This window comes from Rhineura floridana, chromosome 9, assembly GCF_030035675.1.
Source record: "Rhineura floridana isolate rRhiFlo1 chromosome 9, rRhiFlo1.hap2, whole genome shotgun sequence".
Taxonomy (NCBI): domain Eukaryota; kingdom Metazoa; phylum Chordata; class Lepidosauria; order Squamata; family Rhineuridae; genus Rhineura; species Rhineura floridana.
In genome coordinates this window covers 91,247,332-91,267,375 of record NC_084488.1, presented here as the reverse complement: position 1 = coordinate 91,267,375, position 20,044 = coordinate 91,247,332, and the positions used below count along the sequence as shown (strand labels likewise).

General features: G+C 39.7%; 1 protein-coding gene across 1 annotated transcript in view; it reads right to left on the bottom strand.

Annotated features, from left to right (window-relative positions):
- LOC133364552 (collagen alpha-1(XXV) chain-like) overlaps positions 1–10,743 on the bottom strand; it is a 244,550-nt gene extending 233,807 nt beyond the window's left edge. Inside the window, exons 1-2 of the mRNA XM_061585423.1 lie at positions 9,742–10,743; positions 8,263–8,332 (exon numbers count right to left, since the gene is read on the bottom strand). Coding sequence (XP_061441407.1) covers positions 8,263–8,332; positions 9,742–10,068 — 397 coding nt within the window. The 5' untranslated portion in view covers positions 10,069–10,743. The remainder of the gene's footprint in view (positions 1–8,262; positions 8,333–9,741) is intronic.
- Positions 10,744–20,044: the final 9,301 nt, after the last annotated feature.

The window sequence follows — 20,044 nt, the reverse complement described above, 5'->3', positions numbered from 1 at the left end:
ATCAGGTCACTTCTCTTTATATCCTTCTCTATCTCCTTATCTAAAAGGCTGCTTCATGTTCTAGTCCTCTCCATCCTTGACTAATACAGCATTCTTCTCTCAGACCTTTCTTCATTCACTTCTCCTGTCCATAGTCATTCACCTCTTTTATTGCTCAGAAAATGCAATGCCCCCCTTCATATCGCTTCCCTGGTTGTCATCCCATTTCTGTGTTCAGCACAAACTCCTCATCCTTACCTTTAAGCTTTTGGCACTTGCTCCTCAGGGTATCATTGCCTGTGACCTCTCTTCCTCCTGCTCTCTTCCTCCAGTTTCCTATCATCTTTAGCTGGGCCACCTCATGCTCTCTATCATAACCCCATCCATTCTTCCTTGCTCTCCATTATGTATGGAAATCCCTCACTGACCATGTGTGTGGTGCCATCTCTTATGTGGTCTTAGGTTACTTCCAGGCGGGTGCTTATTATGGGATCGGTGCTCCTCATGCATTAAAATTTTGTGCAGTATCTATCTTTTGTCTTTGTCATAAAAATGCCAGTTTGTATTCCCCCCCCCGGCAATTTAATTTAAAAATAAACCTGTTTCCAACAAACCATATGTGCTATGTCAACGACCAGTTCACAATATTAAGCTAATGTCTAGAAGCACCCTTGCGTCAAATCCCTCCTCAAAATACAGCCTGTTTGTATGACCAACATGCTCATTCGTAACTACAACTATATTTTAAGCATGAATAATTTCATTTTATCATATTCATCTTTTGCCACGCCTGTTCCTTTGTCTCCTTTCCCCATTGTTTGCTCCTTTACAATCTCAGGATCCATGTTCCTTGAAACTGATCTTAGTTTTGCTTATGAAACTCTTGTCAACCCGCACATACATGTATGGCACTATTAATATAGAAGATGTTTTACCAGTTCATGCCACAACCAGCTAAATTAATTAATGCAGCATCTTCATAATGCCATCTAGATCTAAACTAGGAATGTAGGGCATGCCAGGCTATCTTTTCAAGTTTGCCTTTCCTGTAATGTTTACTTGGTTTTACACATTTTTATGCAACAGCACCAAACATGGCAAATTATACAGTAAGCATGGAAACTCTTCAAATGGAAAACAATGGGAATCTTGGAGGAGCAGCACAAAATAGATGCAGATGGTGAAAGGAGGAAGAAAGAGGCAATTCAGAATGATGACAGCGCCCAACAGACCAGAAATTATTCCAGGCTACAGGTGTTTTTTTAAAAAAAAAAAATCTAGAAACAGCAAGTTAGGTTTTGAAAATGCCAGTGTTGTTCAACTTGCTTGGCATGAAGGAACGTATGCTATCCAATCAATAACATGCCATAGAAATTCGTGTTATCAACCTTGTCCACAGTCTAAGTAATCGCATACTTCAGTATCTACTGCAAACTGTCTCATCCCACATCAGAGGTCCCACATTTTTAATCTTCTGTTCAAAGTGTCTGTAAAAAAGACAAGACTCTCAAAAAGACAAAAGTTCATCACTGAAGGTTGTACGTTTTCTCTCAAATACCACTGGTGAAGAGAGAAGAATGTTAAAAGGTTTGTTCATATGCTGGGTGAGGCTTCCTGTACAATTGTTTCCGCTGAAACCAATAGGTGTTCTGTCAATGAGATCAGCACAACCAAAACAGACATAAAGGTATCAATTACTACAGTGTCATTTCTATATATAAGAGTAGATTCCAAGACCCTCACTTCTGCAAAATTAATTTTTTTGCACTGGTGATTTATGGATATGTGCTTTAAAAAAAAAAACTTCTGGAGATTACCCTACATTTATTTTCTGTCTGTTTCACTTGGTTCTTCTTGAATAGCCTCCAAGATTTTCTTAACCTGATTGCAACCAAACTGAGGTTGCAATCCTAAGCGAAGTTACTTGTGAGCAAATCCCATTGAACTGAATGGGCCTTACATCTGAGTAAACATGCTTAGGATTGTGCTGTTTTTTTTCTCTCTCTCTCTCACCTCACTAATCCTGCACAGTTCTTAATGCTTTCACTGTTGCTATCCTTCCTGATCCTTTCAAAACTGTATGTTTATTAAATTGTTAATTTAATGGCAAGGTCTTATAGTGTTAACTTACTGCTCTTTATTTGTAATGGTTTTAGGTTGGATTTATCCAACATATATTTTGATATATTTCACTGTATTATATTTTTAAACTTTTATTGGAAACCATTTTGGGATTACAGTGTAATGAAGGTCAATCTATAAATTGGGTTAACAAATAAATATTTCTAAATTTCATTTATTTCTCTGCGCTAAAAATTACTTACTTTATTTCATTTTACTGGATGAATCAGCATGCAAGATTAGCCTTAAGCTAATTTACCCCCCTTCACATCAAACTAGTGGTTTGAAGGTTGCAATTGAATTGGATTTGTACCCTGCATTCAGCTACTATCTTCCAATGCCTTCATGGCTAAGAGCAACCTCAGGGCTGCCCTCTTCTCAAAGGCATAGGATGTGTGCCTTTAATATCTGCATCACTGGCAAAAATAAAATTCTCATCTGTCAAATTCTGCCTGCCAGGGAGACCGCTCATGTCTGTAGTACAACCCTGTGCATGTTTATTCAGGGGCTTACACCCAGGTAAGCAGACATAAGATTTCAACCTAAAGGTTACAGCCCTATGTGCAGCTTTGACTGTGAATACTAACTGCAACTTTGAATGAAACCCAAATTATATTGTTGGAACAATGATTACATTTTTAAAAGAAGTTTTGAATAGAAGAGGGGGGGAATCCAAATGAAGCATAATTTTGACTATGCATTCCAATGTACACCCCATTGCTGAATGGCATGGCATTTTTGTAATGTTACTGGTGGCATTGCATGGAGGTGCAAAACTCCATCTGACAATATATTAGCATGTATTGCATACGATATGGGGCAAAAAAATAATGGCTGTCATTTATATATTTTATTTGCTGTGCAAATAAAATATGCATGTTTCCTAGGAAGTAAGTCCCATTGTGTTCAAAGGTGATTACTCTCTAACAACCCTCCATTGCATTGCAATCTCAGAGACTTTTTCAACTGACTTTCTTTCAGCATATGGCTTATGGCTGCATACAAAGTGGGGGGGAAACTATTGCTTGATTCAACAGTGTCTTCATTGTATTCATTGCAGAAAAGGAAGTAGTTAATACATAAAGCATACATCATTGGTGGAAACCTAGATTTCATGGAAATGTCCAAGGTTTGGAGAGGTTTCTTTATAAGAGAAGAAATGAAAACACTATTGACAAGGAAAAAAGACTAAAGGCTCCATTTGGTTAAAAGGACTCGCACGCATACTGGCTGGCCAGCCAGGGAACGTTATGAATTGGGTTTTGCTCAGTGTCCCAGCCTTTAAGAAACCATTCTTTGCCCATGTAGATTCCTACCACGGAGAACCACAAGGGGGTGAATATCTCACATGAATCAGAATCACACTCACTTACTGTACTTCAGTCTCAGGAGATTAGATCTTTCCCATATGGTCAAAAGATTGCAGTTTGCCAAGGAACTCAATGTTTTTAATACAATTCATAAAGAAGAATGTCATTTGTCACACAAAAGCTGGTAGTTCTTTCACAGTACTTACATTTTTTAAAAAAACTACTGTAGAATCCATTCTAATAACGCAATGTTGACCCTAACTCTCGATGTAATCTTAAAGTATACAGCCACAGTGGGGAGACGTAACGAAAAGAAATTAGAGAATCCAGTCTACATACATGTATTCAGATTATATATCATACTGGCTTTTTAGATTAACACTTTTAATATACTTGTATTGGGATTTTTTGGATATTTTACTATGTTAATTTTGTATCTTGCTTTTCTTTTAAATTGTTTTGAGACTCCTTTCAGTTGTGTGAAGTAATAAATAAATTTAATGAACTAAAATAAACTAAAACATCATCAAACCAGAGTAGCAGATGGACTCCTCATAGTTCCATCTCTATTTACCTGAGCATTTATTTGGCTACAAAAATAGAACAAGAATTATGTTCAGAGAAATCTAACTTTTCAAGACCTACTTGAATGCTTTGTTTCCCAGTGATGCTAGCAGAAAATTATGGAGCTTTTCATAATTTGCCACATTGTGACAAAGAAAACAACTGATACATTGACACATAATTGGGAACTGATGGATATGGGCACTTTAAAACACTATGGTCCAAACAAACTCTTACCCAGTCTGAACAGTTGCCCTATTTTGTTACATTGCACAAACTAGTCCCAATACTCTTTTCCACAAAATTAGTTGTTATTAATTTTAATTATTACCTACCCTTCCTCTAAGCAGCATTTTAGACTTGTATCAACCTTTGAGGCAGGTTAGGCTGAGTGATAGCAACATCTCATAACCATGTAAAGATCTTCATAGCTGAGGAAGGATTTCAACTTGAGTTTTATGATCAGCTATGACACACTTACCAACTTTTTCAACCTTTGAAAGGTCCCAGACCTAACACGTTTGTACTGCCTGCAGTGTCAGAATTAACTCCATGCACAAGCTGGCACAGTTTGTGACATGCTAGTGCAAGCAGCAAATACAAACCTTCATAAAGTATTTGCTCATGCAACAGGCAAGTTCATAACCATATGGAAACCTAACTTCTAAGCAAACTCAGAACACATGAAATACTGTTACTGAGTGCCTTGCAAGAGGGATTATGCAGGGAGTAACCATTAGAGTAGACAATGGCTGCACAAAAGTCTCTTTCCTCTATTCTCTTCTTACCTTTGAACTATTTGCAGTGATTTCATTCAAATGTTCCTTAAATCCTTCTCCCAATTGGAAACTCAAAACTTTCATTTTAGATCAGTTTAGTCTGAGACTTCACATTTAATTTACAAATTCTGAAGTACAGCAATCATGCATATGATCACTTTTCGATTCCACCAGCCATTCTTCAGAATAATTATCAATCAAAAGATGAGGACTGCTTTCCCTCATTCTATGTCAATTTAAGGCCTCTTTGTAAAATATTTTTAACATTCTATTCATTTTAATTTCATCTCATCTCTATAAAGTTTTCAATCCCTGACACATGCCATTTTAGGATGTGCCCTATCTTCATCATTTTGGAACATGTCTTCCACTGCTTATAAATCCAGTTGATTCAATATAATGGAACACAATATTAAGAGAGAGGATGCTCAGGTAATAGTTGGTATAATGTGGAGCTCTAGTGGCAGCAAAGAAGAAGAGCAGCATGTGCAACAAATGCAGTTATAAGAAGAGGCTGTTTCTAAGCTTGAAAGTAGCCCAGGAGTCCTTATTCAGCAACTATAGTTCTTTCCCAGTAATAAATCTCATGGAGAGCATGGTATTTGAGCCTCAAAGAATGCATCTTGCATGTTTGAGCATACCCCTTAAGAGAGTAGTAGACAATGCCTACTGAAGCCCAAACTTTTGCTGCACACACATATTAGCCAAAGCCTGACAAAATGTTTGTGTTTCTTCTCTGAAAAAAGCTTCTGCTGTATTATCTCTGCTCTTACAAATTTCATGCAAGTTTGAAGGTCACACAGAATACTTCATCAGATATGGCTGTTCAAACCAACACCAACTCTACTTTTTTAATATATTTAAAGACCATTCAACTTTGCTAGAATAACACAAGGCAGTGTTTGTTTTATTATTTGTTTATTTATTTAAAATATTTCTATCCTGCCCTTCTACCCTATAATAGGGCACTCAGGGAAGCTTACCAAACAGCTAGGTTTGCAAAAGAGTTTTGCATAACTCAAAAACGTATGCATCCAGCATTTTTGAACGCTTGCTGGATTAATAAATGGTATCACATTGCCTACATGTTTTTTCTTCTACAGAGCCAGCATACCTACCAAAATCTTAGTGACTCTCTTTAATCTTAATGCCAGTTAGCTGTCAATAATGTTAAAAAGGATAACAAGGAGCTAAAAATATCAGTACTACTAATCATCACAGTGAAAACCAAGCCAGTTCAGATATTTCCTTTTAGGTACTTGAAGTGCAATAAAAAATGTAAAAGTATGAATTTTACAATCAGACGATTATAAATTATGTGTACCATACATGTGTGTTCATCAGGGAGTTACAAACGGCTGTACATTTCTGTTGATAGAACACTCAGTGGCAAACATGAATCTGTGTCTGTATAATGACCTGTAGCTCTAAGATTCAGCCATCCTCCAGAGCCCCCTTCATGCTTAACTCAATTACAGAAAAGTGGAGCCACATTTCTTGCTGCCTGGCCCTGACTCCAGACCTCCTTGCATTAGCACGGCCATCTGCAATGGAGAAGCCTACATGCAAGCAGCTTCTCACGCATAGCTTTCCCCACGATCAACACTAGTGTGATCAGGTATCTCTACTGCATGAAAACGTCCGCATGAGTAAGTGCTTCAATGCAGAAGACCATGCTAACACATGGTCATCTGGGACATGACCAGGCAGTATGCCCAACACTTCTCCCAGGGAACATGCACTGCTCCCCAATAATCATGTGATGCCCACTTCACATGAGTAACATGTGAAAGGCTCTTACGTTTCTGATGGACTAATTGACAGGCTAAGAGACTAGTAAGTACATGACAAACCAACAACTTTTCAAGACTCTAGAGCAGCCTTTCCCAACCAGTGTGCCTCCAGATGTTGTTGGATCACAATTCCCATCAGCCTCAGCCAGCATTGCCAATGGTCAGGAAGATGGGAGTTGTGGTCCAACAACATCTGGAGGCACACTGGTTGGGAAAGGCTGCTCTAGAGGATTAAATAACTTACAGTCTTCCCATATTATTCTTTAAGTTGATACCATTTTGCTGGTGTGCGCCATATATAAATACTTGCAATAGTACCTTATCCTGAAACATACTCTAATTTCAAGAAACCTGATATAAAACTGCACAACTTCATCCATAACTTCTACAAACATTCATGTAAATAGTCAAGTTACCTAAACAGCACTTGACTTACCAAAATAGACTGCAAGAATATAATACAATTTCACAAATTATTGACCCCTTTTTCATAGAATCCACCACTTAAAGGTTTGCTTGCTAAGAACTTCCAGTCAAGTTAATGGATTTCAGTAGTGAGCTCATATTCCTTATAATAATATACAGCAGGAGACATGCAGTCACCTGGTAAAATATCCTCTATAATGATGAAGGAAACAGTAACCCAAAATTTTATATATTATTTAATGCAAACTGAAACCAAACACTAAAATTATTTTTGGCTCTGTTTTCTGAACTGTCTGATATACTTAGCATACTGCTCTTTTCAGAAGAGCCAAACAACTGCATAGAACAGCTACAGATGCAATCCTACACTACATAGTGTCAAAATGCGAGCCGCTGCTTTTAAAATGCAAACATCTCTGAACAGCTTGCATCATTACGTGAATGCATTCACATACCTAACACTTCCCTCTTAAATAAATGTATTGGGAGTAAATCCCACTGATCTGGATGCACCTTACTTTAAGGCAGTCTGAAAGCCCAAACCTATGCATATTTACTTGAAGGTAAGTTCATCTATATTAACTGGCAGTTGCATCTAAGCAACTATGAACAGGATTGCAGCCTTACAGCCTTATCAGATGAATCTTTAATCATAAGTACATCCCACAGGATTCAATGGGATTTACTCCCAAGCAACTGTGCCTGAGATTGCAGACTCACAGTGCAATCCTGTACAGGTCTGCTCAGAAGAAGGTCCACTGAATTCAAAAGGGTTTATCTCCAGGTAAGTGGTTGCAGGATTGCAGCCTCAGACAGCGTTCCTAAACTAGGCTGCAATCTAATACATGTCCACTCTGAGGTAAGCTCCATTGGGTTCAATGGGACTTACTCCCAGGTAAGTCTGTATTGGATTGCAGCCTTAATTTACTAGAGAGCGAGTCCAATTGAATTCAGTGTGATTTAATTTGTAGTGAGCATGCTTAACATCACATTGCACAGATTAAAAATATTTAAGAGCCAAGATCCTACCACGCATCACAGTTACACGGAAGAAAATTCCACTGGTTTCAATAAAACTGGTATTCATTTAGACAGTTTAAGGGTGTCCTTCCATATTCACTGACATTTTCCCTTCTGACAATATTAACCTTCAGTAGACAGGTGCTATCTTTACATTATACTCTCAAACCCTTCTTCAGCTTATCAAAGAACCCAACAACAGCCATTAAATAAAAGCAGTGCCAAAACTGTCTGGCTACAAGAGGAGGTTTTCATGCTATTACCATTTACCTGGTGGACAGTTGCATTCTGGAGGAGCTTCTCTTGCTATTCTGATTCTTGCCATATGCTCATAAGACTTCTGTAGGGAGAGGAAAGGCAATAGAAAATTGGTAAGCAGTGTGTTAGTCATTTGCAGCAGAACTGGTGTTTAATAAACAGCAGTAATAATTTAATTTATATCCCACCCTTCCTCCCAGAATGTTCTGTGTATCTGTGTTAAAATATTATTTATCTCTATGTAACCCGCTTAATTTACAATGGCTTCTAAACTTGGATTTCAATCAGTTCACATCACTTATTCACTCTGACAATAACGGATTAAATGGTAACACACATAAATGCACACATACGGACTTTTCCATGCATCACTTTTGCACTAATCTTTTACCGTTTCATGTGAACATAGTCACCCACCCTTTCCCACATCTGTGAAGCACAAAATTAATGCAGAAAACGTGGGTTCGGGTGAATATCTGTAAATTAGAGATGAGAGAATAATGAATATAGTAAGGTCAAATGCTACCACATTATAGGAGTAAGTGCTGCCAATTGAATTCTGGCTGCTGCCAAATGGTCTCTCGGGACAGGTCCTGGCAGCCTGTTGAAACTTGGATCTGCATTTTACAGCCACATGTCTGCATAGGTTGTTGTTGAGCCTCAAGTTTGGAACATTTTTATCTTCTAAAAGATCTTAGTAAAGCATTTAAGAGCCACAACACAAGCCATGAAGGAAAAGGGATTTCTCCTACAAGTCAGTAGGAGCATCATCACTTTGAAATGCACATGGAGCAACCCTGATATAGCACTGCCAATGCCTTTTTTCAAGTTATCCCTAATTTTATAAGGCTGTCCCTTTATTCCACACCCACAGAACACAGCAGATGCCCATTATTGCCTTTAGTTCATTAGACCATCACAACAACCCTGACTTTCAAGATCATGTTCAAGCAACTGCCCATCAGGCCTTAATTTGGTGCTAAAGTTCAAGACTTGTCCAGACAGCACCCTGTTTGGATTGCTGTAGTTCCTTTCTTCTAAATCAGACAATGATCAAATGGAAAGGCACCCTGTACGTGCTCAGAGGCACTTTCTTCATTATTCTTGTTTGTCTGTGATGTTTCTCTCTGAACAATAATAATGAAGAGACTGCCTCTCTGGCATTCAAATCAAACTGAAGGGTTAAGTCATGGGGAGCCCTGCCAGAAAATTATCTCCAAAAAAGAAAATCAGCTAAATTTAGTCCTAAAAGTTACTCCAGCACTTGCCCACACAAACATTTGGCTAGTTTCACTCCCCCCCCCAACTCTCTTTACGCAGCTCCTCTCTCTTTTCTGTTGAATTCATCCCCCATATTTTTGTTTATTGCCTTTGGCTGAGACCTAGGGGATAAATATACAACTGGTCCCATCCCTGAAACAGAGGCATTCCTGAGCTGGCTGGCTGACTGGGATGTCCAAGTCCCACCCTCAGTTTCTGAAGCCACTCCACCTGAGCCAAAAGTTGCTCCACCTTGTCCTGCATCAGTGAATTCAGCTGATCCAAAGTATAGCTGGGCATCAGCTGGTTGGAAGCAGAAGCAGAAGCAGCAGCAAATATGTCCCCTTGGGCAGTCTCGATGGCCAAGACCCTGGCCTGAAGGTCATTGGTCTTCATCCCCAGATACACGCAGGAAACGATGGATACCACAGAGAAGAGGAGGGCAGCCAGCAGCGAGCTGGAGGGCGCAGTCCTGCTGGAGCAGCAGCGCTGTCCTCCAAAGCAGCTGGCCTCCCCGTCGGGATCCTGACCTTTGGCGTCCTGGCTTTTCCCCACCATGCTCGGTTGGGACTCGAGGCAGGAATGAAATTTCCTTTCTTTCTCCTCCTTCGCGGAGGAATAGTTTGCCAAGAGGTCCCCGCCAACAAAACAATAACGGAAATGCACACAAACACTAATAATAATAATAATAATAATAATAATAATAATAAACTCCAAATTAGTCCCCTCCAAAGCCAAGTGGCCTTTCAATGCAAAGAGATCGTGGCAGGCTTTTCCAGGGTACCCCCAAAGTTGCCATCCAAGCAGGCGTGGAAGGGTCTCAGCAGCCAGAGAGAAGCGGCGGAGGGGGAATTTCGGCTTCACAAGCAGCCTTTGTGGAAGGTCCCAGGGGCGGCGCCCAGGTGCTCTGCTCTGCTCCCCTCTCCCCGTCCCGCCCCTGACGACGCAAACGGGAGACTTGTTGCTTCTCTTTCGCTCTCCACTGGCTTCTTGGCGCGCTTTACGCGCAGCCCAAAGGGAGGGAGCCCGGCGGCGGTGGCGGCGGTGGCGGCAGCAGCTCTTCTCCTTCCCCGGAGTATGTTTGCAGCCCCTGCCTGCGTAGGCGCCTTCAGTAGCGGCTGTCAGCAACAGTAGCAGCAGCAGCGACTCCTGAGCCTCCCGCTCTCTTCTCCGGACTGTACACCGCGCACGCCGCCTCCAAGCGCCTGCCAGAACCTCGGGAGTCTCATTAGCATAATTTATTCACCTAGACGAGGGGCGGGCGCCCAGCGCGCTCCCAGAGCAAAGGCTGGGGAATCGAGTATTTGCGTAATGTATGCAAAGCCTCGGTCAGCTCAGCTCTCATGCCCCAGTCTCGGCCGCGCGGGCTGATGTTCAAACGGGATCCGGCCGCTTATTTAATACAATTTACAAGGAAGGGGTGGAGGGGCTCTCAGGGCCATGCTGCGCTAAACAATAGGAGGCCGAGAGTGCCCTTGCTTTTCAGTAAGAGGCAGGGCGGAGAGGGGGCTGTAGTCAACTAAGTCCTACTCAGAGTAGCCCACTGAAATGAATTAACCTAAATTAGGTCTGTTAACTTCAGTGTGTTTATTCTGAGTAAGACTAGCATAGAATACCTATCAGGAGCTTCAAAGCATGAGACTTCAAGGGAGCAAAGGCAAAATATCTAAACTCCAGAAAGGTCCAGGGATTCTAGATGGTGTGTGGGGGGGGGTGTGACTCAATTTCTTTGGGTATCACATCTTTCTTCCAAGGCGCTCAGGCAACTTGCATGGTACTATCCATCTTTCTCCCCCTGCTCTGTTGTTCTCACAACAACCTTGCTGTGCCCTTGGACAGCTCCTCAAAGGTTGGACTAAAACTTGGAGTGGATTCCACTGCCCAACTGACATGGAGCCACCAGCCATCACTATCTCTCACTGCTCAAGAAAAGGAGCAGAAGGCAAGTTACACTAGCCCCTCCATATGTTTCTGGACTACAGCTCCCATCAGCCACAGCAAGCATGGCCCATGACCAGGGATGATGGGAGTTGAGGTTCAGCAACATCTGGAGGATCAAAGGTTACCCAAGCCTGGTTCAAATCATGATTTAATGGATTATCTGATTTAGGATTACTATTGTATAAGGCAGTGGTTCTCAGACTTTTTTGGTTCGCGGCGCACTGTAAAACATATGAAAATTTTCTGGCGCACCATGTACAAAATTAAAAATATATTAATATATATTTAAACTATGAATAAAAATAAACTATAGAAAACTATTACTTACCCTATACAAATGGGTTTCTTCTCATTTTTAAAATATACTTTCATAAAATTTGAGGCACACCTAGCCACCTCTTAGGGCGCACCAGTGTGCCTGGGCGCACCGTTTGAGAATCACTGGTATAAGGGTTAGAGTGTGGAAAGATGGCCTGAGAGACCAGGGTCCAAATCCCCAGTCAGCCATGAAGTTCACTGAGCGGCCTTGGGCCAGTCTCAAAACCTAACCTACCTCACAGGTTGTTGTGAAAATAAAATGGGGGTGGTGTCACGTACATGTACCTTGAGCTTGTTGGAGGAAAAGCAGGATATACATGTAATAAACAATCATCCCAGTGCATCATATCTTTTATGGTTGCATTTTGTACGCACTGTCTTAGGAAGAGTTTTATCCTCGAAGGTGGTATACAAATTCATTAAATACATAAATAAGCTTAACTGCATCAACACAGCCATAATCTCCAGATATACACATAAATGGGCACTGAGCAGCTATAATGTGGCAACTGCACTCCTCAGATGGGGCACTGCTGAGAGTAGCACATGGCCCAGATATGTGATTATATTTACTAGAAGCTGGGCTTTTACTGTTGCAGCTCCAACCCTCTGGAATCAGTTACCAACTGAAATTAGTGAAGTTGCTACCCTCTTGAAACCCGGAAGCAGAACGTCAGCACAAGAGTGCTTTTCCCACTTATGATTGCCAGCGCTTGGTATTCAAAGGCATACTACCTTTGAAAGTGAATATATTTTTATTTAAGAAGACTTTCCCTGAAATGTGCCTAGTCATTTTGTAGAATATTAATTGTACAATTGTAGAAATGGTTTTACTGCTTTTAGTTTACCAAGTTTGTAATCTTGTGTTTTATCTTATTTTATCTTAATGTATACCACCTCAGTGACTTTTGCTTGTGAAGTGGATTATAAATCTGCAAATGAATAGGTGAGCAAATTCATCTGTTATTCCCCCTTCTAAAGAAACTTGGGAAACACTCTGGAGTCAGATATGCACCTAATAATTGGCAATATGGTATAATATGGGCATTGAACATTACAGCAGGATAGATTTGCCTTATTGGCTGAAGCTAAGTGCAGCTAGCTAGTCATGTCTTTAGCATCTGTGAATACATTAGCAGCCACCATATTTATTGGGGCAAGCCTAAAATGTGTGTGTGTAGGGGACACTAACAGGTTAATGTACTTTAAATAGGAAATGAGAGAATAAAATTGCTAGAAAACTCTGTTTTTATGCTATTATTTATAGTATGTGAAGGCTTCTTTTCTACATCCATAACAAAAAATAAAAATGAATTACCATGGAAGAACAATGAGGGAAGAGTTTTGTAGACAGCAAACAGATGAAACCGCACGTCAAACTGCACAGCTTGACAGTGATCCTGTGTCTACTTCTGAAAAGGGAACCATACTGAACAGGATTTGTGCATGCCTTATGTTGTTCTAAAGTCTAAATACAGGAGACTGGGTTAGGGCAGACATGTTGGTCCCTAACAGCCTCAAGAAGGTATGAATTGTCATAGCCAGGTGCTTCAGTATGAAAGCAACTTGCTTATAAATACACCTGTATATATTCAAGGAGTTACACTAAAGTGTCATTTGTAAATATCACGTTAGCACATCACTGAACATGTAGCACTCATCAAGGCAGTATTTTAAAGACTAAGGTTGTGCCTCTTCTCCATTATCCCTAAAAAGAGTTGCACGTCCATAAAACCTTCCAAATAGTTTGTGCCTAACTTATCAGAATATCTCTTGATGATCAGGGCGAATCCTAACATTAGGCAGAATGGGGTGGCAGTCTCAGGAGCAGATTTCGGGTGTGAGAAAAGGGCAGCAAACTGCTAGGGACAGGAAAAAGGCATGTGTAGGATTTTCCGTGTCAGGTTCTGAAATAACTTCTCTTGCCTTGGAAATATGCACCTTGACTTGGAGTGCAAACACCAGTTTCTACTCTGTCTCTGACACCAAAATGCTTTGGACCAGCTGTGGCCATCATTCCCTTTCCAGGCAATGGAGAAAAGAACAGCAGGCTTCTTTGCAAAAATCTGTTTCCAATGTACAGGTTGAAGAGTGATATCGATATAGCATCACCCGGTAGTGGTGTAGTAGCCTTAGCAGGTGCTAGGGTTTTTTGATGGGTTTTTTTGCACAATTACACTGATTAACTCATTAATTGCAGCAGATCTGGCTGTCTCTCTTTCAAACATGCATGAAGGCAGAATATTTGTTTTTTTTTTAAAAAAGGATTGGCAGGGCAATCCTAAGGTGATTTTTTAGCAGAGAAACCACAATTTCCTAAGACCTACCAGCTCCACTGGTAAAGGCAGAAGGTATGTAGAGCAGTTTCTTCCCTCCTCCCCCCCCCATACAGTTGACTAGCTGTTTTGAATCTCTCCCACTGACCAAAATGCTATGTGTGGGGGGAAGAGAGAGACAGACAAACTATGCTGAGACCAGTTTGGAAGCGTGTCAGGGGAAGAAGAAAATTTATGATCTTGCAGAGAGAATTCTCCATTTTGGTCTCTAATACCAATGGTGTTTCTGCCCACAGAACAGTGATGGCAGCAGAGCTTGCCACTGCCCCATCAGGACACATCTGGTGATAGACCTCCTTCTACACATACAGACTTTTGTCTCTGCCCATAAGAGGGAGACCTGCCATCACTCACCCCACAGGTGCAAACTGTGCCAGTATTAGACGCCAATATAGAGAATCCCAAGGACATTTCAACAGATCTGCAGGATCCTAAACCTCCTCATTCCCCTAAAAGGCACACACACAAACACCAAACTGGCTGCAAGACTACTGGAAATGGCATAGATTATTTTCCTTCCATTGAGATTAAAGGGAGAAGAATTTTAAAAAACAATGAAGAAAAGCTGGGAAAAAGAGAAAAAGCTGCTTCTATCCTCCTTCTGCCCGGGCAGCACAACCTAATAAGGCTTAGGAAGTGGTGGTTTTGCCACCATGGAATCTCCTCCTCCTCACCAACTTAGGACTGCATTACTATTATTATTAAATTACCTTTACCTGTAATATTAATAGCAGACACAAGTGGGTCACTAAGTACAAAATTGTCTAGTGTTATTTATTCCAATGGCCTTAGAGCATCTAAGTCACATGCATTTCAGCTAATTTATTAGATTATTCATCTGGCTTTTAATATATTTTATAGAATTTCCTTTTTTCCCAACTGATAAGGCAACTTTGCAAAACCGTAAGACATTATCAGGGAAGAATGCAAAAAAAAATACCTCTAATTAAAAAGAGAGAAAGACCTCAATGGATGACTGACGAAACTCTTAAAATGGTTAAAGAGAGAAGGAAAGCAAAAGCAAAAGGAGATAGAAACGTGGTTAGAACCCTAAATGCAATAATACAGCGACTAGGGACAAGGAGAACTACTACAACAATTATTGTACAGAAATAGAAGAGGATAATAAAAAAGGTAGAACAAGATTCCAATTATATTCCTATTCCAAAAGATTAGAGAAATCAAAGGGAAATTCAAACCAAGAGTTAGGATGTTGAATAATCAACAGAGGAATACACTGACAGACTGAGAAAAAATAAAAAGAAGATGGAAGCAATACACTGAAGAACTCTATAAAAGAGATGCAAAGATGACAGATTCATTCACAGAGGAACCATATGATGAAGAACCAGAAATTTTAGAATGTGAGGTGAAAGCTGCTCTTAAAATACTTGGAAGAAACAAATCACCAGGAACAGATGGCATACCAACAGAGTTGCTACAAACTATTGAGACTGAATCTGTCCAAATGTTGACAAAAATTTGTCAACAAATATGGAAAAGAAAACAATGGCCCACAGACGGGAAGCGTTCAATATACATCCCAATTCCAAAGAAAGGGGATTCCAGGGAATGCAGCAACTATTGAACTATTGCCTTTATATCCCATGCAAGTAAAGTAATGCTCAAGATTCTACAACAAAGGCTCTTACCATATTGCAAACATACGTTGGATAATGGTACGGACCAAGGAATTTCAGAAGAAAATCACCCTGTGTTTCATAGATTACAGCAAAGCCTTTGATTGTGTAGATCACGAAAAAAATATGGAATGCTTTAAAAGAAATGGGAGTACCACAGTATCTTATAGTTCTGATGCGCAACCTATACTCTGGACAAGAGACTACCTTAAGGCCAGAATATGGAGAAATAGATTGGTTCCCCATCGGAAAGGGTGTGAGACAGGGGTGTATTTTATCACCCTATTTGTTTAACTATATGCAGAACATATCATATGGAAAGCAGGTTTGGATCAAGATGAAGCAGGTGTGAAAACTGGGCGAATATCAATAATTTAAGATATGCAGATGATACCATACTACTAGCAGAAATTAGTCATGATCTGAAATGAATGCTGATGGAAAAGTTGACAACGAGGACACTGAACTTGTCAAAGATTATCAATACCTTGGCACAGTCATTAACCATAATGGAGACAATAGTCGAGAAATCAGAAGAAGGCTAGGACTGGGAAGGGCAGCTATGAGAGAACTAGAAAAGGTCCTCAAATGCAAAGATGTATCACTGAACACTAAAGTCAGGATCATTCAGACCATGGTATTTCCGATCTCTATGTATGGATGTGAAAATTGGACAGTGAAAAAAGAAAAATCAACTTATTTGAAATGTGGTGTTGGGGCAGAGATTTGCAGATACCATGCCCTGCAAATAAGACAAATAATTTGGTGTTAGAACAAATTAAACCAGAACTATCACTAAATGCTAAAATGATGAAACTGAGGTTATCATACTTTGACACATTATGAGAAGAAATGATCCACTAGAAAAGACAATAACGCTGGGAAAAACAGAAGGGAGTAGAAAAAGAGGAAGACCAAACAAGAGATGGATTAATTCCATAAAGGAAGCCACGGACCTGAATTTACAAGATCTGGATGGTTTATAACAGATGCTACTGGAGGTCACTGATTCATAGAGTCGCCATAAGTCATAATTGACTTGAAGGCACATCACACACACACACAATCTAAATAACATTTTTGTTCACATTCAGATTTTTTCACACACACCCCCAAAAGACATCTTCTTGTATATCATTCATTGTTAATATGAATATATAAAGGCATAAAGCATTTTAGCAGGTTAATATTCATTATATATTTGCAAGGATACTCAAACATGAATTCATACATACATTCTACATACATCCATTCTACATGCATGCATTCTCATACATTCTATCGTATGGAACAAAGGCCAGAGAATTATACAGCTATATCTGATATTCATCATAGAGTGGTATGAACTGATTTAATCTTCTCTCAGTGGCAGATCAGATTGCCTATATAATGCCAAGACATCATTGGGCTTGCTATGCAATTCCTGATTGGCTGGGATCACATAGTGAAGAAATCAATTAAATGAATGGGCTTAAGTAGCTTGTCCATTAATTCCAATGTGTCTGCTCTGAGTGTGGCTTAGTTGGATTATCACCCATACAAATGGAAGAACATTGCACCTTTGACTCTTGTAAAGAAAAAGAAGTAGGTGTACCAACCAGTAACACATGGTTACAACATGCTGTTGTCGTAGTTGCTAAGTTTAAAAAAAGGATGGAGAATCTAAATTGTTAAGATGTATAACTCTATTCTACTTCACACAGGTATGCAAACTCAGTATTGCTGGACTGGAGGGCATTTTAAGGTCACCTCACAGCACTTTCAGGCAGAACAAGAACTTGGCAAGCTGTGTATTAGCACTCCAGTGATAATTGAGATTCGTGTGGGTTTAAACATTTTTGAAGCAGGAAAAGTAACTTACTCAGGCTTCATGTTCAGTATAAACATGTTTGGCTTCAAATCATGTTAACTTGGGATTTGTTTCAATTTCTCAATTTGAATTAGTATATTTGGCAAGAAGTGACTACTCAATGGTAACTCTATTTCATATTTCTATCTTGTTTAATGTTTTTATAATTGTACCATATTTTTCACACTTGCTCATATTTTAATGTGGTTTTATTTGTTGTACACCGCCCTGAGAGCTTCTTGCTATAGGGCGGTCTAAAAATGTAATTAAATAAATAAATAAATAAATAAATGGTACACTAAATCACATGCACAGTGCATGACAGCAGGGAAGAACAGGCACTAAGTATATTTAGTGTCAGCATGGTACAGTTCTTTCAAATAGGTGCTTCATTATGCATTACTGCCCTTGTGTCTGTTGTCATAAAGTGAGATATGTAAATTAATTGTGTTATTTCCTATTAATATTAATCTTAGCTCTTGCAAAGAGAGCAATAAAGGTTATTATTATTATTATTATTATTATATACCCACCTTTAGAATACTGGTCACATTTTGGTTATATTGAAATAAATGAGCATAAGTGCTCTTAATTCTCTGTTGTGCATTGGCCAATTTGTACAATTCTAAAAAATAAATGATATAGCAGAAAGAGATAACGATAAGAGGGCACCTTAAACTATTGGGGGGGGGACACAGCACAACAACCCTATGGAGTAAGCCTTATGAGATGAAAATAATACATTGATGTTTGGTTCTTATCCAGCAAGTCCATTCTTATATTCTTGTTTTCCTACAGGGGTAGAAAAAACTTGTTCTTGACATATTGAGTAGCTGACTTAGGTAATGGCTATGATTTGTGGTTCTATATTCTTTATGTTATATATGTACAACCTAATTTGTGGACCATTTCTTGCCCCAGAGGATTTATATGTATGTTATTTACCTTACAAATATTTATTCACACACAACTTTCTTCCCTCACAACACCATTTCTATTAAAGCAATTACTCATTTAAGTAAAAATACTAGGGTTGTGCCAATTTTTATTAGGTTTAATTTTTCATGTACAAGCTGACATGGTGGGCAGGAAAAGGTTTGGAGAAATAACTGCTTTTCACTTTTTTTGCACATTTTGCATCTGTTGTAGCCATTGTTTCCTTCATCTTCTATTGTTTTGAATTCATTTTTTTTTACTTCAAAGGATTTCTTCACTATGTAATCCCAGCCAATCAGGAATCACACAGCAAGCACACTGATGTCTTGGCATTACATATGCAATCAGATCTGACTATGTATCCACGCCACTGAGGGAAGATTAAGTCCTCCATTGCCTCAGCAATGGAAATGCTCCCTGTCTTGTCACACTCCACTGACAGTTTCATTGTCTACGAGCACCCTGCAATAAGATTTTCACCCCAATCAAGCTCTAGTCTTTGCTGCCCTGAGCTCCTACTGGGAGGAAGGGCAGGATATAAATCAAATAATAAATAAAAATACATCTATGTTGTTAAATTGACTAGTTGGAGCAGAATGTGGATGTGGCATCCCATTGAAAGTAATGCAGTGCAGATGTAAGACATCCAAAATCAGAAGTACATCTGGATGAGGATTTCAGATAAGATGTTCTTTATTCCACCTAGAGATGTCAGAACAGTTCTCCCCAGCCAGGCTCAAAAATGAACCACATTAAGCCCACTTCAAAATGAAAGGTTAGCTTAACAAAGTCCAAGTCGTTACGGATCCCACAAATGAGTCAGAGAAGAATTTCCAGCTTCCCTCCCCCTCATCTCCACTGCCCTCCTCATACTTACCCACCCTGAAACATATGTCCCCTGCTCTTAAATTGGTGGCAGCACAGGCAATTGAGAGGAGAAGAGGGAGGCTAACAGCATGCTGGGTTGCAGAGAAATATAGGAAATGTTCTCCAAGCCCCTGAACTGGTTCAGAATCTTTTTTATATTTCCCCCAATTTTTTTCCAAAGAAACTTAGAAAATTCCCAAGAAAATTAGAGACCATGCCCTTCTCTACTGACACATGCTTCCTCATGCACAAACAAAAGCAAACATTGCTAGAAAGTGTGTGTGTACGTGTACATATACACACATTTCATGGGGTGAGCATGTTTGCAAAATACAGCCTTCCTCATTTTGACTCAGCACCAAAAAGGATCTTCCTGTGGCTAAACTTCCAGGCCGATGGCAACTTACTTGGACATCTACTTAGGACAACTCCATTGCCATAATAAGATCAAGATCTCATGGAAGCTGTCAGACATGAAGATGCTCCTGTGTGCAGGTCAGTTAGTGGTTCGTATGTGACATTAACTGGAAAGATGAAAATGGAAATGGACTGCCTTCAAGTTGATCCCAACTTATGGAGACCCTATGAATAGGGTTTTCATGGTAAGCGGTATTCAGAGGGGGTTTACCATTGCCTTCCTCTGAGGC